Source organism: Chrysochloris asiatica, unplaced genomic scaffold (assembly GCF_000296735.1).
Source record: "Chrysochloris asiatica unplaced genomic scaffold, ChrAsi1.0 scaffold00056, whole genome shotgun sequence".
NCBI classification, from domain to species: domain Eukaryota; kingdom Metazoa; phylum Chordata; class Mammalia; order Afrosoricida; family Chrysochloridae; genus Chrysochloris; species Chrysochloris asiatica.
Window position 1 is genome coordinate 11911688 of NW_006408574.1, and position 13643 is coordinate 11925330.

Here is a 13643-nt window from a genome sequence, read left to right on the forward strand (position 1 = left end):
TCACTCAGTGAGACAGCTCTGGACTGTTTATGTTTGACCGGCTCCTCACACTCTGCAAGCTCTGCGTCCTAATTGTGCTGTCAGAAAAAACGTTTCTCAGCAGATTTTGGCTTTCTATTTTCATGCATTAGCTATCAGTTCTAGTACCTAACTTAAACTTGTCTTTTTTTTAACTTCTCTTGCTTTCATATTAGTATGTAGTTTGTTGTTGTTAAGTTATGAACTATACAAACTTGGCAAGTATGTTTTACATCAAGTATCTGTGTCTATACTTAAACACTTGAACTTTCAAAAGGATAGAGTGTTAGTCAAACAGTACCATTATGAGGAAAGCTGCATTTAACCTTCCTTGTTAGTTGAAGAGACTGTAGCCTTGGAAACCCTATACAGGGTCACTAGGAGTCACAATCTACTTGCTGGCAGTGGATTTATTTGTTTGCTTTTTTCCATCTCTAGAGTAGAAACCAATTTATTTTCTGAAACAAGATGGACTTTTAATGTTTGTATTGATTTTCATTTTGGCTTTTGGGTAAGGAAGGTATTTATAATTATAACTCTAGAGAGAGTCTACTTTTGAAATTATTATCACCCTGACCCAAATGGTATGTGTGGTATTGTTTGTCATGAGTGAGAACTGCTTGATAATAGTGAGTAAAAGTATGAGTTCTTATTTGCTGTTATAAATCTAGGGGTTGTTTACTCAAATAATGCCCTTCATTTGTCAGCTAGTAAGTTCTCTCATGTGTGATGTTCAAAATAATGGTAATGGCATTGTGTTTAGGTTGGTTTAGGTTTCTGTTAACTCCAATTGAAGTATCTCGTTTCTAGCTTTATCTGCTAGTGTCTACCTTCTCGGTGTCATCTTGGTGATTTGAACCCATTTTATAGTTTTAAATACCTGTGTCTGAGTTCATCACTTACTTTTGAAGTTCCTGTTATATGATCATGATTTTACAGTAAGCTTCAGAGTATCATGGCAAGAGCATAACATCAAGATCAAGGTGTCCTCAAATTTTGGCTTTCCATTTTAATAGCTTTCACCTAGAACAGATTAACTTAACTTTCTGTTTCCTTATTTTGTAAAATAGGTATTGGTAGCAGTATTATTCAAAGACAGGTATGTTGTTCTTCTGGAAGTCCATGGTAGTTTAAATATTCATCACCAGTGCCATCATTTAAATTTTTCTATGGTCTTCCTTATGTATTGTTCAACTTTCACATACATATGAGGCGATTAAAAATACCATGGTTTAGATAGGTTGTTGTTAAGTGCCGTGACTCATAGTGACCCTGTATAGGGTTTCCAAGGAGCAACTGGTGCATTTGAACTGCTGACCTTGTGATTCGAAGTCCAGAGCTGATCTTGCAGCTCCATACCAGGAGTTCTGAATAAGGAAACTTGCATGGTAGCTGCACATGGCAATTTAACTTTTAGTACATTACTTTTTTCCCATTCTCAGGTAATATCATCTGTCATTATTTTAGACACCCTAGGTGCTCTGTATTCCTTCAGGGAAGAGCCAGCCAGATGAGATGGTGATTTCATTTTTCCTTTGAAGACCATAAAGAAAAAGAAAAGATGGAAGGACATTGACCTTTTTCACCATTGTGCTCCAGTTTTTTTAGAAAGATGTTCTTTTACTTATTTCCATTTCATAGCTTTAATTCTCTAGTAAACCTGTTTCCTAATTTTCCTGTTTTTCCTCCAGTTAGATTGCATGATTTCGTTCTGGATCTCCCACTAGACTAGATGACATACGTTTCATGTCTTATAGCCCTGTTCTTTGCTTTCACCTCCCTGTAGTTTTGTCAAGTTAAGCTAGATTTAGATAGCATGCCTTTTATATTTTCTCTCACTTCTGTGAGGGTGTTAAGTAGATGCATTTGCTCATGAGAAACTAACTGGTGATGGAATTTATTTACCTCATTTTGTATAGAAGGATTTGCTAGACTCTTCCCAATGACTTTATGCATAATTCCCTCATTTTCAAGTTTTATCATAAGTCTGATTAATACTTTATTGTTTTCTGGTTGGGCAATGTAATTTACCTTTAGAATTATGAAAAAATTCATGGAACAAATTACCGTTGTAATCATTTGAAGTCTTGGCCTTTTCAGTGGTGATGTTTTTATTGGGTGACTTGACTTGCCAGAATTCAGTTTCTAAAGTCAAGTAAGTGCAGGCTGGGATAAGGAGTAGTGAAAGAAAAGGATTTCATTGAAGGAAACTGGGAGGAAATTTCATTTTTATATTAGTAAGAAAAAACAGATGTAAGACAGTAAAATCCAAAACGAATAAAGTTGATTTAATCTTTTAAATCACCATTTTAATCGTGAGTAGTGCAAATATTGTTTACTACGATAACCCTCAAATAATGAGTAATATTGAGGTTTTTGAAGCAATTGATGAAATTAAGCTTCATTAACTAATTTTAAACTTTTTTTAGGTAAATGAATTGGTGGATGCCCGAGATGTCGGCCTTGGTGCTTGGTTTGAAGCACATATACGTAGTGTCACTAGAGCTTCTAATGGACATTCACGTGGCAAAGCTCCACTGAAGAACGGCAGTTCTTATAAAAGGACTCATGGACATGTAAATCACAATCCCAAAGAGAACGTAAATACATTGGACAATGTGCCCTCGACGTCTAATTCAGACTCGGTTGCGGCTGATGAAGACGTAATTTATCATATCGAGTATGATGAGTAAGTGCTCATACTACTGAGGACTTCATTCATGTTTTTGTTTGTAGAAGCAAAGCCTTCCATTTCAAGATTGCTTTCAAATAATTGTCTCTCTAAAGAAATCATGTAGGGAGTCATGTTCAAGCTGTGATTTTTTGTTTGTTTTGTTGCTGTTTGGTGGTTGTAACCTAATGAATAAGGACTTATTTTAACTCTTCCCGGTTATCTCCGGCTCATAGGTGGTTTATGATCTCGACCCTAATACCTGACTTAATTTATGATATAAAAGTTAATATTTGTCTCTCCTACTACTATCCATGGGTTTTTGACTTGTGTTTTAATAGTATTTTAGAAATTAGATAATACCCTATAATGTAATAGCCATTAGAATGAAGTTGGAATTTTTCAAAAATAGTTTGTAATTGAGATATAATTCACATGCCATACAACCTTACCCCCCTTTAAAGTCTGCAACTGAATGTGTTTTAGTATATTCACAGGGCTATTCAACCATCACCACAAAACTACCTGTAGAACATTTTTATCCCCCTAAAAGGAAGCCCCATACCCATTAGCAATCATTTCTTACTGCTCCTTCTACCAGTAAAACAGATTTTATAAAATGTTAGAGTGGAAACCATGTTAGGAATTTGTATTGAGGGCCCAGATTCTTACACTAAATTACAATTTTCTTTACCCATTTTCAAAATCCTAGTACAAAAGTTGCTGTTGGGGACAGATTTTGTATTTATTCAAGATATTCAATGAACTTAAACCATCATTCAAGTAATGCCTTATGGAAAATATCTACCAAATTCTTGTAAGAGTTCAAAATTCTAGAATGGTTGTGGTATTTTCTACTCCATAATGGTATAAAAAGACTCTGATATCAACTTATTTCTAGGATACTTGGAAAAAGGGGTCAGAAGTAAATTCCAGGTGACTTTTCTTGGTACTTGTCGAGGTTGTGGCTAACCTACCAATACTACTTGACTACAAATGAGCCATCCTACTTTTTTGGACTGTAGTAGGTGGTAATATGAGAACCAGCAACTAGAACCAATACAAGGACTGTGATTGACCAGAATGAGCAGTATTAATGAGTTGAACTTGAGGTTGAAAGAACTTGGCATTGCTGTGTTGACAAGTAAGCGTTCTCCGGATGTCTGAATGCTGTGGTAAAGAGGCAAGATACTATAGTGGTGGAGGATTTCCGCTATCTGTATATCTCTCATCAAGAAAGTGCCTTTGGTTTCCTTGATTGAGCTTGATGTCATGGAGAGTAGAAGAAACGACTAATAATAAACTAACTGGGACCTAATTCTGGCCCCAAACAGATTACTGTTTGACAAAAAGTGGTGCAGAATGATGGGACTTGAAAGTCAGGTGAGAAGTTTGAAGCACAGGAGCACTTGTTAGGGCCGTGGAGTCGGCTCCGATTTATAGTCACCCTGTACTGGGCTTTCTGAAGCTTTAAAATCTTTGCGGGACAGAAACCTAATTTTTTTTCCTGCAGAGCTGCTGGTGGATTCAAACTGTAGACTTTGTTTACAGTCTAGTGCTCACTAAGCACATTAAGCCTTACTAAAGTTTTGTAGTTTTAGGGACTTGTCAAGATGAATATGGAGTAAGACTATCTAAGGAGTTGGCCCAGTGCCACAGTTGTGTTGGCATGCTAGAGCACCAAACACTGACTGAACTTCCGAAAAATCATAGATAATAGAAGCTTGTTGCCGTCAAATTGATCCCAACTTCTGGCGACCCCATGTATGCAGGCAGAGTAGAATTGCTGCTCCATAGGATTTTTAAGGTTGTGATCTTTTAGAAGCAGATCACCAGTCCTTGTTTCCAAGGTGCTTCTGGGTGGGTTCAAACCACCAACCTTTCAATTAGGAATTGAACTCTTAGCTTCAGTTAGAACTTACAGTTAGTATTTGTCTCATGTGGAACTAGGTAAAAGGTGCTTCTGGGTTGTTGTTATTGTTAAGTGCTGTTGAGTTGGTTTCAAAGCATAGTGACCCTGTATAGGGTTCCTGAGAAGCAACTGGTGGATTTGAACTGCTGACCTTGTGATTCACAGTCCAGTGCTGATCCTACAGTGCCACCCAGAAGTCCCATATAACCAAAGGCTTTTCTATTAGTATCTAGGAAGAATCAAGGTGTGATAAAATAAGTTTTGAGAAATCCTGTTAAACTTTTATTCTTAATAGTTTTTAGAAAAGTGAAATTCAAAAAAATGTAGTTAGATAGATGTTGACTTTCAGTAAGTCATCAAACCATTTCTTCTTTGGATGAAGGGTGCATTTGAGAGAGCTGGTGGAGTATGTGGCTTATTAATAGCAATAAACAACTTTTTATTGCGATGTAAGCTTTAAGTGAATTAATAGGCTCTGATTGTCAAATAACTCTGCTGTAAGGATTTTTTCTTAAAAGTGTTACTTGGAAAAAGCCAGGCGGTGTTATTGTTTACCTGGCCAGTTACTCCCTACATGACATATTGTCTTCCAGCTATAGAGCTTTAAGGACAGTATCAACAGGACATGGTACTAAAGTAACTGTGTATTTAGCTTGAAAAGACCTGGGTCATGATAGTGTCATATTTTGAAAGCTTTGAAAACTTCCCGGAAGGAAGTTCTGTACAACATAGAATATAGGTTTGAAGATAACTGAAACCTCCTACCAGTCAGTCTCTAATTATTGGTGTGCCTTTGAAAGATACCCAATAGACAGAATTGGACATCTTCAACCATAAAGTGACAGGCAGACTTGGCTAGAGATGTTACATTGCAAAAAGAATTGAATACATTAGGAATAGAGAGTCTCGAGTTAGCTGTGTGGCGGAGTAAGCTTAGTCCCTGGTTCTGGAGGCATGTGAACCTGCCCAGGGTTATAACACATCATAAACAATGAACAGAGAGTTGTGTTCACACTTCAGGTCTTTACCACATCCATCCACCAGGAGACAAGTGCTGAGTGCCTGAAGAGGACACACCAATTGTAATCAACTTAGTAAAATACACCACCACAATGTCTCGAAGAAAACAAGCAACTTTAGCTTACACAGAGAAATAATACAGTACCTCAAACAAGTGACCAGAATACAGAGTCAGAAAATATAACACCAGAAATGGGATCAGAACTGTCTGATAGGAATGTAAAAGAATACTAATTAGGCAACTTCAGCGAATTGAAAGAAAACAGATAAAGCTGGGGGGGGGGGATCAGGAAACAAAATGACAAAATAATTGAAATAAAATTGGCATTCTAAAAATTACCAATTTAGAAATGAGAAGATTAAGACTTCAGAAGTAGCTGATACACTGGAAGGGCAAAGAAACAGAATTGCCTTAATAGAAAGATGAATTACTGAGCTTGAAGAGAAATCAATCATCTGCCAGAGGAATAATCAGAAAAAAGAACCCCCAAAAATCTTATCAGTAGGAAATGTGGGAGAAAGATGAGGCTTTCTACTCCTGCAAGGATTTACAGGCTTGGAAACTGTGTACCAGGTGGCTGTGAGTTGGAACCATTTCCACAGCACTAAACAAGGAATTCTAGAACAGAAAGTGACAAAAAATATATATATATATAATATTGCCCAAGAGTTGTTGGAAGAAAACTTCCCTAACATCATGAAAGATGAGAAAGATAGCCTTCCAGGAAGTTGAACGAACTCCAAGTAAGATAGACCCCCAAAGAAAAACACCCCAGACATATTATTTATAATCAAGCTTTTCAAAACTGAAAACAGGGAAAGAGTCACGAGAAGCAGCTCAGGATAAACAAAAAGCTACCAAAAAGACTAAGCTCTGATTTCTCAACAGAAACCACACAGGCAAGAGGACAATGAGATGACATATGCAAAATTCTGAAAGAAAAGCAGTTGCCAGCCAAGAGTCATATATCCAGCAAACCGTCCATCAAATACGACAGTGAAACTAAGACATTTTCAGACCAATAGAATTTAAAAAAAAAAAATTTTTTTTTAAAGAATTTGCAAAAACCAGATAAACCTTACAAAAAATACTGACGGGAGTTCTTTAGACAGAACCTACAACCACAAACAACCAGAGAGACAAGTCAGATATGGAAGAATGTTAAGTAAAACAGACCTCTAAGAACAATAGAGAAGCTGTGATACAATTACAAGAACAAAAAAACACGCCTAAAATAAAAAGAGGAAATAATCTAGTTACAGAATTTCCAAGTGAAGGAGAAACCAAATAGATTTCATGAAAAACAAACAGCCTAACAGTAACCATAAACTAAAGCAAGCCTTACTCCTAGTGCTAGCCCAGCACCTAGCCCTAACAGGAGTCCTGGTGTAGCGCTATGGGTTAATGTGCTGAACTGCAAAGTCAATTTGAATCACAAGGTCAGTGATTCAACCTTGTTTTCTCCTGTTATTAACATCTTGTATTAGTGTGCTGGGCTTGTTAACATGATGAACCAAACTGATAGGATTACTTTAAGCAAAGTCTTTGATATTAGCAGTTTCACTCCTACAGTTCTATGGCTTTTGACAGAGTCATGCTATGTGTCCAACATTAAAGTATCCTAAGAATAGTTTCACTGCAGGTAACATGTTGTTTTTGTTAAGTGCCATCAGATCGGTTCTGACCCATAGTGACCCCATATAGGGCTTCTGAGGAGCTGCTGGTGAGTTTGAACCTCCAAGCTTGTGCAGTGCAACATTATCCTACAGCGCCACCTCAGGCCATTCACAGCTTCATCTCTCCCCTTGAGCCCGGACAACCGCTGCTCTTTTGACTACTGTCACTAGTGTTCCGTTACACAGGCTACCTTTTTGAAGGCTTTTTATTGGAGGTATTTCAGTTTGTAGGTAACTCTCTCTCACTTGCTTGTGTTAACTCTCAGATTCACATCTTGTGAATCACTACAGATAATAAAAGGCAAGTGGGGGGTTAATTGACTTCAGAGAATCTGATACAAAATAGTTTGTGTGTTCTGATTGTTAGAAGTTGTATACCACTTGCCACATCTTTAGATCTCCATCAACCTAGTTCATATTTAGGGGGGGAAATTGGCAGTAGAAGCATTAAATTTTAGACTCTAGAGATTCTGATTCCAAGGGACACTTGGATCCCTAAAGGTTTGAAAGCGCCCTTTTAGTGGGTATGTACAACTTGTCTGGGAGTAGAGCAGTACCTTCTCTTCTCCTCCAAGCTCTGATTCCTGGAGAGAGATTATATTTAAGCTATTATTAAGAAATAAACAAATGTCAGGTGGTATATGTAGGCAGTTATACATCATTAACTGATAAAAGAAATAAAACAGACAACATGAAAATCACCCTTATTTGATTTTCATAAGTTTTCATTGTACACTTTTAATAGTTTTCTAAAAATGGTATTTATTTTCATCAGTTTTCTTCTGGGTGTTTATACCACTGTATTCATGAATTGTAGTTGAGGTTTTATAAGTTAAACAGTTTTCAGGACCCCAAATATGTATCTGAATTCACAAAGCTGTGACATTAGTCTTGAAAGAGAAGAGACCTTAGAGCTATTGATGAGGATGAGTCATGACTGGGGCTTGGAGAAGGACAACCATTTCTCTAGGGTCTCTAGTAGGTGGAGCAGTGGAGCAGACTCTGTGGGCTTAGCATTGGGCTGCTAACTGCAAAGGCTGCTGTTTAGAACCACGAGCTGCTCCCCAGGAGAAAGATAAAGCTGTTTGCTTCTGTAGGGTCGCTTTGAGTCTGAATCGACTTGAGGCGCACTGGGTTTTGTTCGGTTGGTTTTCTCATAGGCTATAGGAGAGTGTTTCAAAAAGCTTGGGAAAAAAAGAATGAAAAGATAATAGATTCTTCTTGAAACTTTTTGAAGCACCCTCTTATGTCTATGTCTTAGAGCCTGTAGATAATGTTAAGCCTTAAGGTGGTGGGCTACTACTAACTGTTTTGCATAGATTTTCAGATAACCCTTACAATGATTAACTCCCAGGTGAAGAAACCAAGACTTCATTATTTAATATGCCAGAGGTCAAACCCATTAACTGGTTTGACCCAGAGCCCAAGAATTTAGTATGCACTAGATACCTCTGCCTACACTTACGTTGTCATCAAAAATAAATAAAGGTCAACCATTATTTATTTATCTAGCATGTATGACATAAACTTGCTTTTGACTTTGATCGACTGGGATTTAAAAACACACACATACTTTCTTCTGTTGAGTTAGACCTTAGGTTAGCTATGTTAGCACTGAATGCACCCCCACCCAGTTCTATTCATACCCTTCACCTGACTGTTTCATCAGCAAACAATCACTGAAATCCTGTCCTTCTTCTGTAGGAAGAAACAACTCATCTCAGTGGACTGGTTCAGATTCCCGTAGAGTACAGATTTTCAACCCTTACAGCACAGTCTTTTGGGAAGCTTTGAAAAATATTATTGTGGGGACCCTACTCCCAGAAATTCTGGTGTCATCTACCCCATGAGACACTTGTTTTCAGAAGTTCCCCGTGTCACTCTCAGGTGCAGCCGAGGTTGAGAGCCATTCTCAAAGTGTAGTGCTTGACGTGGAGCCTCAGCTTCTCTTGTTAGAAATGCACGTTCCTGGATCTGACTCCAGCCCTGATGAACCCTTGTCTGCGGAGGCCCAGCTGTCTGTGTTGTAAATAAACTCTGTGGGTGATTCTGATGCACACTCAAGTTTGGGAACCCCTGTGACTCAGCCTTACCTGCTATCTATCAGGCACCTGTTCTTAGAGAGCAATGTGGATGAAGGGAATGCTAGGTGACTCTTAGAGGTCACAGGTGAGGAACCGCTGCCGAGTGTTCATCCTTATTTTAGCACATACCTAGGCAGTCAGGGTTTGCTGCTGGGTTTCTGCTTTGTTTCCATACAGACAAACCTATTAGTGTTCTCTAGTCTTTTTAGAAGGAATTCTATTTCACTCAAGCTAAATGATCTATAAACCAGTAGTCCTTCAGGCACTTCCGATTCTGATGTGTCAGAGTAGAACAGTGTTCCATAGGGTTGTCTATGACAGATTGTTCAGAGGTAAATATCAGAACTTTCTTTCAAGGCAGTTCTGGGTAGCTTTGAACTTCCAATCTTTTGGTTAACAGCTGAGTCCACTAACATTTCAACCACCAGAGGGCTCAAGGGATCTGATGAGTGTAAATCATGAGGAGCCCATGGGCTCCGTTCTTTACTCAGACCTACTGTGCTTGGGAAGCGATGGCCGGCCCTAAGGTGTTTCTGGGGACTTTATCTATTATGATGTGTTGGCAAATTCCTGAGCCAGGAGGGGGATGCAGCTGTGATAGTTGGGTGTTCGTCCTTCAATCTAGCCTGGTTTTCTTGATGAATTAACTTCCTAAATAAGCTAGTCAGCCCTCTTCACAAGCTTCCTAGATTTGGAATAGGGCTGACCTGGTATTTTATCATCTGTTGTAGGATAAGCACTGGACTTCTAAACTTCATGGTCAGCGGTTCAAATCCACCAGTTGCTCCTCGGAAACCCTCATAGGGTCACTATGAGTTGGAATTGCACAGTACTTTCAACAACAGCGCATCCCAAATTCTTCCCTAATAGTAAAAATGTCTTTTCTTTGAAATGTTATCAGTGGGTGGAGCAGCTCAGTTTCTAGTCATTGCAATATAGTCAGTACGTTTTTAGTCATCTGTACGGTTCTTTAAAGAAACAGTGACCTAAAGTTGTGAATTGTGTGGCCTGGGCTTTCATTCTTAGATTGTAGTTCCTGCATTACTGCCTCTCCTCGTTGTCTTCTCACTCCCAGAGCTTCAGCCTTGTGCTTGAAATCTTATGAAAGCACACTGCCTCATTTTTCTCTCCTGGGGTAGCTGCTGGGTTCTAAGCACCGACCTGCAGGTTGCAGCTGAGTGCTTTAAACACTGTGCCTTTAGTACTGTACTTTAAACACCTGAATTGTGCCAGGTTGCTTTTCAGAGTGTAGTAACTTTAATCCAATACTTTTCTTGTTAAAATAACATTATGTGTCAGGCGTTCTACAAGTATTTGGATCATGTCATGTAATTTTTATAGAAGGCCAATGAAATGTAGGTACTTTTGAATATATTAAGTGGGGATAACTGTGAGGTTTAGAGAAGTTAAGTAATTTGCCCAATGTTGGAGAGCTGTAGACCCAGACTCAGAAAAGTACATGCTGCATCTTCTTTTGAGAGAAGTGCATTTATAAAAAGAAATGAAAGCAAGTCTAAAAAGTATTGCTTCTAGGGTTCCAGTTTATACAAGCATGAGTTTAGTCCAAATAAAACAGGTTTAAACAGTGTCTTTGATCAATGGATGATTGCAAAGAAGTTCTCTATATAGTTGTCTTAGTTGCATTAAGATAATTTTTCAAAAAGGATACTTTTGTGGCATGGCTAAAAATGATTTACAGGTCAGTGTTAATAGCCAGTTTTTAACAAAATTTAAGTGGCCATCTTCCCAAATCATTGAAACTTTGCAACAAGTTTATGAGAATGCTGCCCACATGAAACAGCAGTTGAACCTCAAAGATGAGCCAAGAGAACGGAGAAGACGGTCAGCCTTAATGAATGCAGAAATTGTGACTGAAGTCCAGAAACTGGTGGAAGGAAGACCGAAGTGCTGAGAATAGTGATCTTACATGTTGGGCATTTTCAATTTTAAGGAAAAATCTTGGCCTCAGCAAGCTTTTGGCTCAGTGGGTGACCGAAATCTTGCAGTAATATCAGTTACCTCAGAGCTAATTTTACAGCTGACCTTGCCATCAATTTTTAAAGCAAGACTGAAGCTAATGACGACTGTTTTATGGAACAGATTGTAACCAGGGATCAGTGATGGATTTGCCAATACTATGCAGAGTCCTGGTGCGGCATTGTGGATTAATGCACTGGACTGCAAAGTAAGTTTGGAATCACAGGATCAAGCTCACCAGCTGCTCCTCAGAAAGGGTCGCTATGGGTTGGAACCGACTCCACGGTGCTTAACAACAACAATGCAGAGAGTAAGGTCTACACAAAAGGCTTCTGAAGGGATCTGCTGGGTCAGTTAATTTCAGGCATAGTTCAGTTCAGAAGGTTATAGTGACTTTGGTGGGGAGGGTGATAACCTTGATAGATTTTTTTCAAAAGACACGGGGGTATCACTGGAAGGAGGGTGCTTAGGAAGAAGTTTTCGGAAAATGGAAAACTGCCTTGGTGAGACAAAGGCCAGGAAAGTTGTACCCAGGAATTACTTTCCTTCACAACCATTTGTTGTTGTTAGGTGCCATCCAGTCAGTACCGACCCATAGCGACCTTATGCACAGCAGAACAAAACTGCCCGATCCTGGGCCAACCTCACTACTGTTGCCACACTTGAGTCCATCTATGCTACCCCTTGGCCAGTCCATCTCGTTGGGGGTCTTCCTCTTTTTCTCTGACCCTCCACCTTACCAAACATGGTATCTTTCTACAGCGACTGGTCCCTCCTGATAGTATGTCTGAAGTATGAGAGATGAAGTTTGGCCATCCTGGCCTCCAAGGAGCACTCTGGCTGCACTTCTTCCGAAATGGATCTATTGGTTCTTTTGGCAGCCCATGGCACTTTCAGTATTCTTCTCCAACACCATAACTCAGAAGCATCAATTCTTTTACGGTCTTCCTTATTCACTGTCCAGCTTTTGCGTGCATACGAGATTATTGAAAATAACATGGCTTGGGGAAGGCGCACCTTAGTCTTCAAGCTGAAATCTTTGCTCTTCAACACTTTCAAAAGGTCTTGTGCAGTAGATTTGCCTAATGCAATTGATGACCATGCACCTGCTTATATTCAGAGGACAGCAGGACTGTCTTATAAGGATTTCATTGGGAAACCTTTACCCCATCCACCCTACAGCCCTGATCTTGCCCTGTCAGAATTTTCGTTCCTCAACTCATGGCATATTGGAAATGAACGTGACAGGAGTCCCTTGAGGATGCTCAAACTGCCATTTTGACATGATGTAAATCGAAGAGTGCAGAAGTCTTTGGGAGAAGGAGTGGTGGTGGTGGTGGTGTGTGCCATCCAGTTGGTTCCAACTCATAGCGAACCTGTATAGGATTTGAAATGCCGACCTTGCAGTTAGAAGTCCAGTGCTTATCTTACAGTGCCACATCAAGTCTTAGGGATAGATTTTGTTGTTGAGTCTGCTTCAACTGTAAGGAGTCCTGGTATGGTGCTGTGGGCTGATGCGCTGGACCACAGGGTCGGCTTGAACCATAAGGTCGGTGATTCAAGCTCACCAGTCACTCCTCAGAAACCCTTTACAGGGTCACTATGAGTTGGAACCAGCTTGACGACATTTAACAGCAACAACATAAACTCTTATGTGCATTGTTTTGTGGGGAGGGTCCATAACTTGTTAGTATTTCAAGTCAAAACGTTTGTTGTTGTTTTTGACACAGTGGCAGGGCCTTATCATGGGATTGAGGACAAATGGAAATGTCATCACTTTTGGATTTACGGGGTATCTTATGTTGAGGCTCTGACAAATATCTTACGACAATGTTGTCGCTGCTCCGCCTGTGGTGAGTGCTTTTCAGTAGCCTTAATTATGATGACTTCTGTAAATAGAAGGCAGTAAGCCAATTCTGAATGAAATCAAGTGCTGATTTTAGATAAAAAGTAGTTTTTCTACAAAGTAACAAGCCTGATTTTCTTGAGTAAATCGATGGAGTGATGTATTTCTAAAGGAGTCCCTGAACTCTTCTGAGCCGTGTTAAATGTAATGATTTCTGGGTTTTGACAGGAAGGAAGGAGGAAAAGACTTTCCTGTTAATGAAGTCTCGTGTTATTGGTCTTGATATTGGGGGTGGGGTTAAGGGGTCTAAGAACTTTGGGATAATAAGTAGTAGCCTGCCCTGTTGCTTCTTGTTACTCGTGTCTGTTGCAAAGGCTGGATTGCTTCTCCTATCCTATGTGACTTGAAGTGTCCTGAGTTGGATAATTGGAAGGAGAA

General features: G+C 39.3%; 1 protein-coding gene across 1 annotated transcript in view; it reads left to right on the forward strand.

Annotated features, from left to right (window-relative positions):
- UHRF2 (ubiquitin-like with PHD and ring finger domains 2, E3 ubiquitin protein ligase) overlaps positions 1-13643 on the forward strand; it is a 100932-nt gene that overhangs the window by 15537 nt on the left and 71752 nt on the right. Inside the window, exon 3 of the mRNA XM_006863762.1 lies at positions 2448-2707. Within this exon, the coding sequence (XP_006863824.1) occupies positions 2448-2707 (260 nt within the window). The remainder of the gene's footprint in view (positions 1-2447; positions 2708-13643) is intronic.